The following is a 15,000-nucleotide window of genomic DNA, read 5'->3' as shown; positions in this document are numbered from 1 at the left end:
TGTCTCATATTTCATCTCAAGCATGCTCTTCACTCACACTTTTGTCCACTTGGTTATCAAGTACACTAAACTTTATTTATCATTCTTTGTCTAAATGATCACAGTTGTAAACATGCAATAATTGGTATTTTTATAATGTGTTTTCATAGTTTAATATTGAAAGGCTAAAACAGTCAAATCTAGACATAAAAGACATTTGAAAAGTGCCAAAAATAAATGAAGGCCTGGTGAAAAGTTTCCAATTCAGTACAGTACTGTGCAAAAGTCTTATGCACATAAGATGTTTAACAAAAGCATTTGTCTTAAGATGGTTATTTATATCTTCAGCTTTAGTGTCAACAGGAAATATAAATGTTAGACTCACAAACATTACTTTTGCAAATAGATAGAAGAACAGGGAGCCCTGCAACAGATGTCATGACCCCCACAGATCCCCCACTGAACATCGAGTCAGTCTGAGATTACATAAAGAGACAGAAGCAGTTGAGACAGCTGAAATAGATAGAAGAACAGGGAGCCCTGCAACAGATGTCATGGCCCCCACAGACCCCCCACTGAACATCGAGTCAGTCTGAGATTACATAAAGAGACAGAAGCAATCGAGACAGCTGAAATAGATAGAAGAACAGGGAGCCCTGCAACAGATGTCATGGCCCCCACAGACCCCCCACTGAACATCGAGTCAGTCTGAGATTACATAAAGAGACAGAAGCAATCGAGACAGCTGAAATAGATAGAAGAACAGGGAGCCCTGCAACAGATGTCATGGCCCCCACAGACCCCCCACTAAACATCGAGTCAGTCTGGGATTACATAAAGAGACAGAAGCAATCGAGACAGCTGAAATAGATAGAAGAACAGGGAGCCCTGCAACAGATGTCATGGCCCCCACAGACCCCCCACTGAACATCGAGTCAGTCTGAGATTACATAAAGAGACAGAAGCAATCGAGACAGCTGAAATAGATAGAAGAACTGTGGTGAATTCTCCAAGAAGCTTGAACATCCTATCTGCCAACAACCAAGAAAAACTGTGTCCAGGTGTATCTAGGAGAATTGGGGCTGTTTTAAAGGCAAAGGTGGTCACACCGAATATTGATTTATCTTTTTTATGTTTACTGGACTTTGTATGACATTAAGTGATAAATGAAAACTATTTGACATTATTTATGAAGACATCCTCACTATGCAACATTTTTCACAAGTGCCTAAAGCAAGTTTGCACAGTACTGAATATAAGACCTAGAGAACCTTTAATGCTTTTTAAACATTTAAAGGCTTTATCAAAGGTTACCTTGACAAACTTTCCTTTTCTAGCTAAATTGTAAGTGTTGAAATGACGCACTTTAATTGTATTTTCCAGCGTGCACGGCAGAGGTAGAGAAGGTTTGCTCCGTCACGACAGAAGAACATCTGCAGCCCTTTAAAGACGAGATGGAGAAGTTTATAAGTGATGGTGAGTCAGTGACGAGATCTCACCTGAGTATCACTCATCAAACATCCAGTGGATGTGTTTCACACTATGATTCAATGCCATTTTGATTCAGGGAGTCATAATTCAATTACAAAAAGACTCTTGATGCGTCACAATGTTTTATCATCAGTGTAGGGCCGTAGATCTTTGAGTTAGGCCACATCCACCGTTTTCATTTGAAAACTCAGATTTCTAATGTCATTGTTGTCCAAAGTATGCAGTAATGAAGGGCGTTTTCGAATTGCTCTATATTCAATGGAGAAAAATGCTGTTTTAGTGTGGTTGAGAGGTGTAAACTTGGCAAAATTAAAGTGTTTTTAAACAAAAACCTACAAGTGTGGACGTGGCCTTAAAGGGACAGTTCACCCAAAAAAGAAAGTTCTCTCATTATATATTCACCCTCATGCCATCCCAGATGTGTATGACTTTCTTTCTTCTGCTGAACACTAATGAAGATTTTTAGAAGAATATTTCAGCTCTGTAGGTCCATACAATACAAGTGAATGGTGACCGGAACTTTGAAGCTCCAAAAAGCACATAAAGGCAGCATAAAAGTAATCAATAAGACTCCAGTGGTTTATTCCATGACTTAAGAAGTGATATGATAGGTGTGGTGAGAAAGAGATCAATATTGAAGTAATTTTTTTTACTGTAAATCTCCACTTTCACTTGTACATTTTTTTTTGTTTTTGGTAATTCAAATTGTTTGTGCATATCACCACCTACTAGGCAGGGAGGAGAATTTATAGTAAAAAAGGACTTATATTGATCTGTTTCTCACCCACACATATCATATCACTTCTGAAGACATGGATTAAATCACTGGAGTCTTATGGGTTACTTTTATGCTGCATTTATGTGCTTTTTGGAGCTTTAATGTTCTGGTCTCCATTCACTTGTATTGTATGGAGCTACAGAGCTGAAATATTCTCCTAAAAATCTTCATTTGTGTTCTGCAGAAGAAAGTCCTGCGATTGTGATTCCTTTGCAAATACATTTACTGTATGCCACCGCTGTTCTGTATTGGATGTAATTGAAAACAATTAAAAATTCGTAATCATTTGAGAGAGAATCGTGATGAATCTTGGAATCGTTTTTTTTTTTCACACCAAACTTTTTGTCCTAGTTTTTCCTCTGTAATTGTGATTTTTGCATTTCCTGTAACACAAAAACTGCATACATTTTAACTTATGTGTGTGTAGTTCTTGTGTTGTGGGTTTATATCGGGATCATTGAAGGTCGACTGGTGTCAATTAAACTCAGGAATTCCTAAAATTCCCCCCGTCAGTGACAAAGAATTCCTGCGTCTCTCTTGAGAATCCAGTTCATTCAGGGGGTGAAAATTACAGGCCTGACTGCCATTAGCATATGCTGGTTTTATTTGTAGCGTAGCAGGTTTTGCTAATGCGTCGTGACCCCCAGAGCTGCGAGCATGAGATTTCACTAACCTCGTGTCGCATTAATCTCTGTCGCTGACCCTCATGGAGCAGAGCACCACACACACTCACTCAAATGTCGCGGGAAATCGTAATTCACACTCACACAATTACAGATCATTGATTTGTTCTAAACACACACACACGCACACGCATTTTTACTCACTGTTCAGCATGAACTGTCTCACTCATACAAACAGACAAATAGTTCTCTTGACAGGCGGACGGGTTGTGGGTGATTCGGGGACCTTCATGGTGTGGAACCCTTAACCACTACTGGCCTTAATTTGTCAAAGAGCACCTTGAGCGCTGACCCCTGCTGACCTTTGCGCTTCTGAGGAAGCGTCTCTCTCTCTCGCTCTCTCTGTCACTCGTGAATTTTTTTTTAGCTTTTGTGTGTGTGTAAGGAATAGTTCATCCTTTACTCACTTTTTCTTCTGTGAAACACAAAAGCAGATGTTTAGGAGAGAGTCAGCAGTCGCTAGAAGTGAATAAACTTGTAGCTGCTATTCAGAGGATCACGCCAATTTTCCAACTTCCTTAACATCACATAAATACAACAATGTTTCTAAAGAGTCACTCCTGTTTCACGTACAGTATATTGTGTGCGTGACTTCAACGGCGGACACTGCAAGTTTTTACCACATCTCCACTATGACCGAGTTTAGGGCCCTGTGATTTCCGCGGTACATAAAACGTGGACTAAATCGCAGTATCCAGTGAAAAAACAAAAGATTTAATTATACAATGCGCAATGTCAATTTGAACAAAGTCTGCATGTGCTGCGCGCTTAAATGAATGTGGCCGCTCATACACTGATAGCATCGCATTGATCCCTTTCATGGCCAATTAGTGTCTGATCATTAACACGGTGTGTTGTGTGTAGCAGATTACAGAGAGAAGAGCACTCATTAACCTTGAAGCACGCAGCACATGCAGACTATATATTTATATAATTAAGCAACCTTTCGTAGTTTAATAAGCACATTTAACCATATCGCAAACTGTTTATCCTGAAGTGAGAAGCTACTGTCAAAAAACTTCACTCTGAACTAAAATAAAAGTTCAACCCCCCCCAGTCAAGGCTTGATACCCCCCGAATGACGCCAAAACAAGATGTTGGGGGTGTCGTAGCATGCACTCGTAATATGAAGCTTTATTTGTAAATATGTATATTTCTATAGCTCTGCTTGATTTTAAATTGTATTTTGGGCCACCCCTAAAATGGGTCATGCCATTGACATTGCCTGAACGGTTCAAGGAGCATTCTTTCCGTGCATGACGGAGCGCAGCGAATGTTAAAATGCTTGTGTACAGTTCAGTTGAATGATAAAGTTTATCCTCTTTAACTTAATGCCGATGGTTTGAATGCATGAAGCATGCTGTCTGCTGAAATAATGAAAAATAACCACAAATCTAACAGTTTGTATTTTACCTGTCAATCAGACACGCTTGGAAGTTGTGTTCGTTACTATAGCAACAATAGGCCACGGGCACGTTTTCTCAGAATCATCATTGGCCCGGTAGAAAGGAACAAAACTGTATATGCCCTATAAATGCCCTCATGTCATATAGAATAACATTATTACGAATAATCAATAAATAAAATCAACTCATTTTTTAAACATCCTGACGGTAATTTTGTAAGAAACATACAAAGGCAAATGTCAATGAACCAAACAAATGTTCAATGATAGCGAATTATAGTAACATGGAGTGATGCAACAAATAAATAAATCTTTCCTTTTGTACTGAGATTTCAATCACCAGTGAAGACCACAAGAGCCAGAGAAAGAGAACAAAGAGGGAAGTCACCATTTAGTGAAGAAATGTTAGTTTAGGAGTAGTTGAAAGTAAATGATAATTGTTTGATTAATATTTATTAAATGTGTTTGTCTATGCAACATTACACAATTAATTAACATGAAAAATACAATATTTTTACACTATTTTTAATCATGGTATATGTCCATTTCTACATACACTAATACAGTTTAATATAAAAAATGAGTAATGTAACATCATTAAGAACTTACGTGAACTAACAATGAACTATATTGTTTGTACAAATGAACATAAACCAAGATGAACAATTTGTAATGTAATACATGTTACATGTGCATGCATTAACATATATAACATTAAAGTGTATCATTAAATCACATCAACACCTGACAGGCAGCGTAAGGTTAATCCAGTGGTTTAATCCATGTCTTCTGAAGTGATATGGATGTTCCGGGTTACAACAGACCAAAATTTAAGTCCTTATACACTATAAATCTTTATCCGCAACCTGATTTTATGCTCATAAATGTGAATGTAATTTATATAAAAAAATAAAAATCTAATTAATTATAATGCCGCCTTTATGTCCATTTTGAAACTTGAGTTTTGGACCCCTTTTAAAATATCTTCGTTTGTGATCCGCAGAGTAAAGAATGACATGAGTTTGAGGCAGCATAAAAGGGAACTGTTCCTTTAAGACTGTTTTCAGAAAAGGAATATTCCGGGTTCAGTACAAGTTAATCTCAATCGACAGCATTTGTGCCATGTTGTTGATTACCACAAAAATATATTTCGACTCGTCCCTCCTTTTCTTTAAATGTGTGTTCCAGTGAGACACTTACAATGGAAGTCAATGGGGTCAGTCTGTAAACATTAAAATACTCACTGTTTCAAAAGTATAGACACAAGACGTAAACAATATGTGTGTTAACATGATTTTACTGTGATTAAATCACATACTAACCACATCTGTGGAAAGTTATAGCTAATTTTACAAATTGTTGCCATGACGACGTAATGCTATACACTCTAAAACCCTAAAACGACAATTTAAACAACTTTACAGCTCAAATAATACACACGTTTTAACAGAAGAATTAATGTAAGTGCTTTTATAAAATTATAAACATCACATTTCTGCCTTTAAACCTCCAAAAATGGACCCCATTGACTTCCATTGTAAGTGTCTCACTGGAACACACATTTGTGCTTTTTTAAAGAAAAGGAGGAACGAGTCGAAATTAATTTTGTGGTGATCAACATTATGCCACAAATGCTGCTGATTGAGCTGAACTTGTATTGAACCCGGAATATTCCTTTTAACCCTTTAATGCATGGGCAAGAGCGTAAAACACTCTTACATACTCGTTTCTAGAAACCCGGCGCAAATATCTATCACGAATAAATCTACAAAAATGCCCAAATAGTGTCAGATTTTCCAAACATTTTCAAGACCATTTGAAAATAATAGAATAGTATATATATATTATTTTCTTTTTTTTTTTCTTTTTTTTGGGGGGGGATTTTTTTCCCCTTTTTCTCCCAATTTGGAATGCCCAATTCCCAATGCGCTCAAGTCCTCGTGGTGGCGTAGTGATTCGCCTCAGTCCGGGTGGCGGAGGACGAATCCCAGTTGCCTCCGCGTCTGAGACCGTCAACCCGCGCATCTTATCATGTGGCTTGTTGAGCGCGTTGCCACGGAGACATAGCGCGTGTGGAGGCTTCACGCCATCCATCGCGGTAACCACGCTCAATTCACCACGCGCCCCACCGAGAACAAACCACATTATAGCGTCCACGAGGAGGTTACCCCATGTGACTCTACCCTCCCTAGCAACCGGGCCAATTTGGTTGCTTAGGAGACCTGGCTGGAGTCACTCAGCACACCCTGGGATTCGAACTAACGAACTAGTGAACTCCAGGGGTGGTAGTCAGCGTATTTTATTAGCTACCCAGGCCCCGAATAGTATATATTCTAATATATTTTGATGTTTTATTTTCCATATATCAAAGAGATGATGCGACAAATCTAGAGCAGGATCGTGAAATTGATCTTCGCAGTTAAGTGTTCATTGCCAGTATCTCGAACCGTTTGATGTATAATCACAAAACCCTGCAGGTGCAGTCCAGACATTAGAAAATGCTCAGTGTAGACTAAGATTTAATCGCGTTATGGCCTTGTATGATTAGTAATAGATTACTAAACCACGTTTAAAATGGTCTTCATTGACCGCTTCAGTCAGCAGTGCACGAGCTAGTGGCGCCATCTAGCTATGCGTTTGTGAAAAACTATTGGTAACACTTTACAACAAGGTTCTATTTGTTAACATTAATGCATTAGGTAGTATGAAATAATTAACAATATCATCTTTTTTTTACAGCATTTATTAATCTGTTAATGTTGGTTAATAAATATGCAAATGTTAATTGTTAGTTCACGTTAGTTCCTAGTGCATTAACTAATGTTAACATATACAACATTAAAACCACCTGTCTAATATTGTGTAGGTCCCCCTCGTGCCACCAAAACAGCATCAACCCGCATCTCACAACAGCATTCAGAGATGATATTCTTCTCATCACAATTGTACAGAGTGGTTATCTGAGTTACCGTAGACTTCATCAGTTCAAACCAGTCTGGTCATTCTCTGTTGACCTCTCCCATCAACAAGACGTTTCCGTCCACAGAACTGCCGCTCACTGGATGTTTTTTGTTTTTGGCACCATTCTGAGTAAATTCTAGAGACTGTTGTGTGTGAAAATCCCAGAAATACTCAAACCAGCCCATCTGGCACCAACAATCATGCCACACTCCAAATCACTGAGATAACATTTTTTCCCCATTCTGATGGTTGATTTGAACACTTTTTTTTTTCTCCCCAATTTGGAACGCCCAATTCCCAATGCGCTCTAAGTCCTCGTGGTGGTGTAGTGTTTCGCCTCAATCCGGGTGGTGGAGGACAAATCCCAGTTGCCTCCGTATCTGAGACCGTCAATCCACGCATCTTATCACGTGGCTTGAGTGCGTTACCACGGAGACGTAGCACGTGTGGAGGCTTCACGCTATTCTCCGTGGCATCCACACAAAACTCGCCACGCGCCCCACTGAGAGCGAGAACCACATTATAGCGACCACGAGGAGGTTACCCCATGTGACTCTACCCTCCCTAGCAACCGGGCCAATTTGGTTGCTTAGGAGACCTGGCTGGAGTCACTCAGGACGCCCTAGATTGGAACTCGTGATGGTCAGCGTCAATACTCGCCGAGATACTCAGACCCCCTCGGTTGATGTGAACATTAACTGAAGCTCCTGACCTGTATCTGCATGATTTTATGCACTGCACTGCTGCCACACGATTGGCTGATTAGATAATTGCATGGATGATTGTTGGTAAATAAAGTGATGTTTTTTTTTTTCTCCTTTTTTACAGCTAAAACGGAGCTGGGAACTCAAGAGACACAGCTGAGTGACACTCACAAAATGTAAAGAGATTGCTTTAATAATGCTGTATATTATGCACAAGGAATATCGTGTCAATGCTCAATTCTGTTGTTCATTTTCTCTCAACAGGTTCTTGGAGCTGTGTGTGTTCTTCTCAGTGAAGGCCAAGAGTGGAGAAAAAGAGGCTTCTCCAAACACGTTGTTCTCCGTCTGGCACGAGTTCGCCTCCGATTTCAAAGAGACTTGGAAGAAGGAGAACAAGGTTATTTTACAGGAGAGGTATGTGTTTCTCAGAACAGTTTCATGTGTTTGGATCAAGCAGAAGATCAGCAAACACATTTCACCTTTATTCTCCATAAAATCGCTGTTGTTTAGTCGAGGATCATGAGCGGTGCTGTGCCGTAATCTCTCAAGAATGTCAAACGGTGAAAATGTCAGACATGCACCCAAAATAAAATCCTCAGGACTGATTCCGCCCCGGAGGCCTTTCTTGTACAAACTGATTTATTAAGTAGCTCAATCAAAAACTTCCTGTCAGATTTGCTCTTTAAATGTTGTGAAAACAGTGTTTCACTGTTGTCTTAACAGGAGAAGACTCGCTGGCAGGATTTAAAGCGGGGGGGCGAGGGGCAGAGGGAGGTGTGTTTAGAAACACCCGCCGTCCATGTGAACTCCTCGCAGCCGCATGATTTAATATGCCGTTACATCAAATACCTGAGCTCGTTCACAGGTGCATGATGGGATAGTTACATTCTCCTGAAATATGTTTTCCGCCTTGCAAAAAATCTGTTAGAGGCGTGTTGAATATACGGCACTTCCACCAGGGTCAAATTTGTTACACCTCACGTCTGAGTGATGGAGCAACGCTTTGTTCTGACACTGAAAAGTGGAGCGAACTGCATTCCTCAAATTAGCTGCTCCTCCACGTGAATGAATCTTCCAGCGTAACCTGCCTCTCGTCTGTGTGTTTGTTCTGTCTTTGATAATTATAATCTCCTGTGTTCAGATCAAAGTTACAGAGTTTACATGCTTCTGTCGTTTTTACGACCCTGTGGAACAGAACGGCCGCTGTGAAGTGTCTCGTTCCATTTTGGGTGACGTTCGGCTTAATGCTGCTTTCAAGAGCTTCTGAGAAGTGTTCATCTCATAAAATTAAACTACAAAAAAAATATTAACTACAAAAATATTTCAGTTGTAAACTTCAGACAGTGACGATGGTCCGGACTGCTGATTATTTTGAAAATGAATTCTCATGGGTCTGGGTATCTCAGCGAGTATTGACACTGACTATCACACCTGGAGTTGTGAGTTTGAATCCAGGGCGTGCTGAGTGACTCCAGCCAGGTCTCCTAAGCAACCAAATTGGCCCGGTTGCTAGGGAGGGTAGAGTCACATGGAGGTAACCACCTCGTGGTCGCTACAATGTGGTTCGAATTAATATTTTGTTGTTGTCGGTAATTATTATAAAGTCTATAGAAACAGTAATAATAATAATACAGGTAGTTATAACAACTAGATAAAGTTTGTCAGGACAAACTTTGATGTTGGCTTGACAAAGTCTGGAAGTTTAAAAGAGTTTTAAATGTTTGAAGTTTAATGATTATACAGACATTACAGAAAGAAAAGCAGTCAGCCAGGCCAATAAACTGTTAGATAACGGATAAATTGTAAATCTATTGATCGATCAATCCAGAGAGATAAATGGACAGACATTCAGACAGATATATAGAAATACAGACAGACAGATAGACAGACAGATAGATAGAAATACAGATACATATATAGATAGGCAGGCAGACAGACAGATAGAAATACAGATAGACATACAGACAGATATATAGATAGACAGACAGATATATAGAAATACAGATAGATATATAGACAGACGGATACATATATAGACAGAGACAGAGAGACAGATAGACAGAGAGACAGATAGATAGACAGACAGATACATATATAGACAGACAGACAGACAGAGACAGATATATACTGTAGAAATACAGATAGATAGACATACAGATGTATGGAAATACAGATAGACAGACTGACAGATATATAGACAGACAGACTGACAGATATATACTGTAGAAATACAGATAGATATATAGACAGACGGATACATATATAGACAGACAGACAGAGAGAGACAGAGAGACAGATAGATAGACAGACAGATACATATATAGACAGACAGACAGACAGAGACAGATATATACTGTAGAAATACAGATAGATAGACATACAGATGTATGGAAATACAGATAGACAGACTGACAGATATATAGACAGACAGACAGACTGACAGATATATACTGTAGAAATACAGATAGATAGATAGACAGACAGATAGATGTATAGAAATACAGATAGACACAGACAGATAGATGTATGGAAATACAGATAGATAGATATATAGACAGACAGACAGATAGATAGATATATAGACAGGCAGACAGATATATAGACAGACAGATAGATGTATAGAAATACAGATAGATAGATAGACACAGACAGACAGATAGATGTATGGAAATACAGATAGATAGATAGACACAGACAGACAGACAGATAGATGTATGGAAATACAGATAGATAGATAGACACAGACAGACAGATACATATAGACAGACAGATACATATAGACAGACAGATACATATATAGACAGACAGACAGAGACAGATATATACTGTAGAAATACAGATAGATAGACAGACAGATAGATGTATAGAAATACAGATAGATAGACAGACAGATAGATGTATGGAAATACAGATAGATAGACAGACAGACAGATAGATGTATAGAAATACAGATAGATAGACAGACAGATAGATGTATGGAAATACAGATAGATAGACAGACAGACAGATAGATGTATGGAAATACAGATAGATAGACAGACAGATAGATGTATGGAAATATAGACAGACAGACAGATAGATGTATGGAAATACAGATAGATAGACACAGACAGACAGATACATATAGACAGACAGACAGATACATATATAGACAGACAGACAGATACATATATAGACAGACAGACAGAGACAGATATATACTGTAGAAATACAGATAGATAGACAGACAGACAGATAGATGTATGGAAATACAGATAGATAGACAGACAGACAGATAGACTGTAAATCCGATCAGTTATTAAAAACAAAGCACACAATTCCAAAAGTTTGAAGATCTGTGCCATGTTTAGCGGATGAAACTAGGAGTTACAAATGATAATTCAGATCTTTGTTTTGGGATTTTCGAAAAAACCCAATCTAAGATCAATCTGTAGAATAACAGTAAATTGACTTTAAGCTAACATAATAGCAATAATAAAATATACTGAGTGGATAATATTTCTGATTTTATTAGAAATCATCCATCTGCTCAACAAAATCACACACAGTAATGTCATTCAGAGGTTTGAAGGCAAACCTCAGGAAACAAACTCTCAAAACCAACAACCATTATAACTTCCTTCAAAGCTTCATTTTCATTTGTTGATCTTTCTACGTCCTGCTGAGACCCAGCCATTCTTTTTTTTTCTTTTATTTTTTTCTGCATACATGCCACAGTTATAAATCTAAGAGCTTTTCAGAGATACCAAATGTTTTGAGGTTTGGCCATGACAACTTCCTCTCATCGATCTTTAAAAAGGTTACAATTCAGCACATTTTATGGACAGATGAACATTAGACTTAGACCCACCCATGCTAAGTAGCATATCGGGCAGTAAGTTCTCTGGCCACGGTCTCGCCATCATCACATCCCAGAAAATCTACCACGCAAATCTCATTTATACAGTGATCTTGTTGATTTAATAAATGCCCGACCTTGTTATTGTAGCAGGTGATTGAGTCATAAGTTTGCCAGTGCCCGAAATAGTGTACAAGATATACTGATCCACAACATAGGGAGCGAGATTTATTTTTATGTCCTCAGTAAGAGACATCAGAACTCAGTGCATATGTTTTCACCAACTGGGTGGCACCGAAATAAAATAATAAAATAACCATATTTCTATGAAATGAGATTTCTGTTCCAGAGTGCTGCGAAACACTCATTATTAAACACTGATTAAAAGGCACTGCTAGTTCATGTGTATACTAAAGTGCATCCAAAAAAATAAATACACATCATATAAAAATCTCTTATATGCATATTGATAAGTCTCATTATAGCAGTGTTGACTGTGTGTTAAAGTTAGCTCAAAACCGGAAACTTGATTTTTGAATAAAAAAAAATCCTATTTTCTTAGAACCTGGGTCAACAGAACACATCAAATAAAATGTCAATAAAATGTTTTGAAAAAACAATTGGTTTCATATGTTTCTCATGCACCGGACACTATATTGACATGACTTTTTTTGCTGAGTCTCAGGAGGATGTGTCTCAAGGCACTAGCTGCTCTGACATCACGATTCGCGAGTACAGTTTCCATTGCAACAAATTCAATCCATTGCGATCCTATTAAAAGTTTATCATGACAATGCAACATTCATGTCCTGAGGTCAGAAAAGGTGGCATTAAAAAGCATTATTATTATTTATAACAATAATAATAAGAGCCTAGTGTTTCAGCAAATAGGAATTACAAATTCATAGATACAGTATGATTTAAATATGAAGGTGTTGCTTTTGCGATGCGGAAATAAATGACATATGTAAACATTAAATCAAACATTTAATTACAAAAGTTTTTTGTGGGGCCTGGGTATCTCAGCGAGTAAAGACGCTGACTATCACCCCTGGAGTCGTGAGTTTGAATCCCAGGGTGTGCTGAGTGACTCCAGCCAGGTCTCCTAAGCAACCAAATTGGCCCGGTTGCTAGGGAGGGTAGAGTCACATGGGGTAACCTCCTCGTGGTCGCTATAATGTGGTTCGTTCTCGGTGGGGCGTGTGGTGAGTTGTGCGTGGATGCCGCAGAGAAAAGCGTGAAGCCTCCACACGTGCTACGTCTCCGCGATAACGCGCTCAACAAGCCACGTGATAAGATGCGCAGATTGACGTCTCGGACGCGGAGGCAACTGAGATTCGTCCTCCTCCACCCGGATTGAGGTGAGTCACTACGCCACCACGAGGACTTAGAGAGCATTGGGAATTGGGCATGCCAAAATGGGGAGAAAAAAGGGGAGAAAAGCTAGAATCTAGGGGTGTAATGGTTCAAATTTCTCACGGTTCGGTTTGTATTACGGTTTTAGGGTCACGGTTTCGGTTTTGTTCAGAAAAAAAATATCCCTTCAAAATCCAAAGAATACTCTATTTGGTAAACACTTCAGCAGGTTTGCCTTTAATAAAAATCATGGTTTTACAACAGTTACCATAGTTTAACCATGGTATTTGTTGTAAAACCATAGTAACCACAAAATCAACATGGTTACTGTCATGGTTACAATATATAGTAAAATCATGGTTACTATATGACAACTGCAGTATTACTGTTATAAAACCATGGTTAATTGTGTCAAAAACATGATTTCTGCTCAGTTATTTCTGGTTCATGGTTACTACAATATTACTATAGTAAAGCCATGGTTAATTTTCATCAGGGTCTAACTAAAAAAAAAAAAAAAAAAAATTTCTCTAATTACTGAAGCAACATTTAAAATGAATACCTGGACTTTAATGTTACATGCATCAACATAAAGTGCATTTTAAACTTGTTCAACATTCAGAATCTGTACATCACTATAGGAGGAATAACTTGCTATTAAAATGGATACAAGAAGGGATGTTGTGATAATGTGGCTCGGGTATTTTAATCATATGTGGAAATCCCACATATGGCAATGAACAGCGCTTTAGTTATTGTTTCATGTCGGTCTGAATTAGCATTGAGTGCTTGCTCAAAAACGGAAGGGAGAGTGTGCAGTTTCGGCTCTTTCTCCGGGTGATATCTGCGTAAATTATTAATCATGTATCGATTATATTACTATAACGGCATTTTAATGCCATTAATCAAAGTGCATTATTGACACTCGCATGCTCGATAGATTACAGCCGCGCAAGGAAACAGGAAGAACTCGCGTGCGCGTTTTAAACCCTCGCTCGCATTTTTTACATATATTACCAGTATACGGCAATCGCGTCGAGTCGATGTCGGCAAACAGTGCCTGTTTTGTGAACGTTTTTTGACCAACGCTGTTGTAATTGACTGCAAAAAGAAAATGTTTCCAGAAAGGAGAAACGCATGGGGCTTCTCTATCAGCGTTTAATTTTCTCCACTTGCCACTTTCAACTATGCACAACGTGTGCAGAACTGTGATGTCATCACAGTTGACCCACGTGAAACACAGGCGGAGCTTGTTTATCTACAGATCCATTCAGGTGCATTAGCGGAGGTTATAACTGTGCCTGTATATTTGACGGTTTGTTTCCTTCACCAAACCTTGTGCTCCAGATGCGTCATTAAACTTGAGGTGAACCACGGTGCCAATGCTTACCGAACCGTGGGTGGCGAATCATACGGTTCGGTTTTTTACCGAGAATCGTTACACCCCTAATAGAAATTAAAACCTTATATCGTATATCGAACTGAATCATGAGATAACCATACCGTAACTGTCCAATCTGTCAAGGTAACCGACCTTTAGAATAAAGTTTCCGACAAAAAAAAAATTCGCCTCGTGCTTATCGTTTTGAATGGAATTCTTCACATCTGATTGGGCGGTCAAATACGGTCTAGTCGCACAAGTTGAAATATTTCGACGTTGGAAATTGTCCATTGGAAATAAATGGCTTCTGGTGTCTCGTTTTTCAGATAAAGTAAAAAAGGTGACTTTAGATTCATTTCTCTTGTATATTATTGTAAATCCTTGTGTCATTCCGTATGTTACGTGAAGTTTGAGCCGAGTCAAA

The 15,000-nt window shown here is 38.7% G+C and overlaps 1 protein-coding gene across 1 annotated transcript in view; it reads left to right on the top strand.

Moving 5' to 3' along the window:
• LOC127426641 (formin-2-like) overlaps nucleotides 1–15,000 on the top strand; it is a 100,490-nt gene that overhangs the window by 68,997 nt on the left and 16,493 nt on the right. The window contains exons 15-17 of the mRNA XM_051673574.1: nucleotides 1,363–1,455; nucleotides 8,126–8,177; nucleotides 8,266–8,415. Coding sequence (XP_051529534.1) covers nucleotides 1,363–1,455; nucleotides 8,126–8,177; nucleotides 8,266–8,415 — 295 coding nt within the window. The remainder of the gene's footprint in view (nucleotides 1–1,362; nucleotides 1,456–8,125; nucleotides 8,178–8,265; nucleotides 8,416–15,000) is intronic.

This window comes from Myxocyprinus asiaticus, chromosome 36 (assembly GCF_019703515.2).
Source record: "Myxocyprinus asiaticus isolate MX2 ecotype Aquarium Trade chromosome 36, UBuf_Myxa_2, whole genome shotgun sequence".
Lineage (NCBI taxonomy): Eukaryota > Metazoa > Chordata > Actinopteri > Cypriniformes > Catostomidae > Myxocyprinus > Myxocyprinus asiaticus.
The sequence above is the reverse complement of the archived record's forward strand: the minus strand, read 5'-3'. Positions and strand labels throughout refer to the sequence as shown.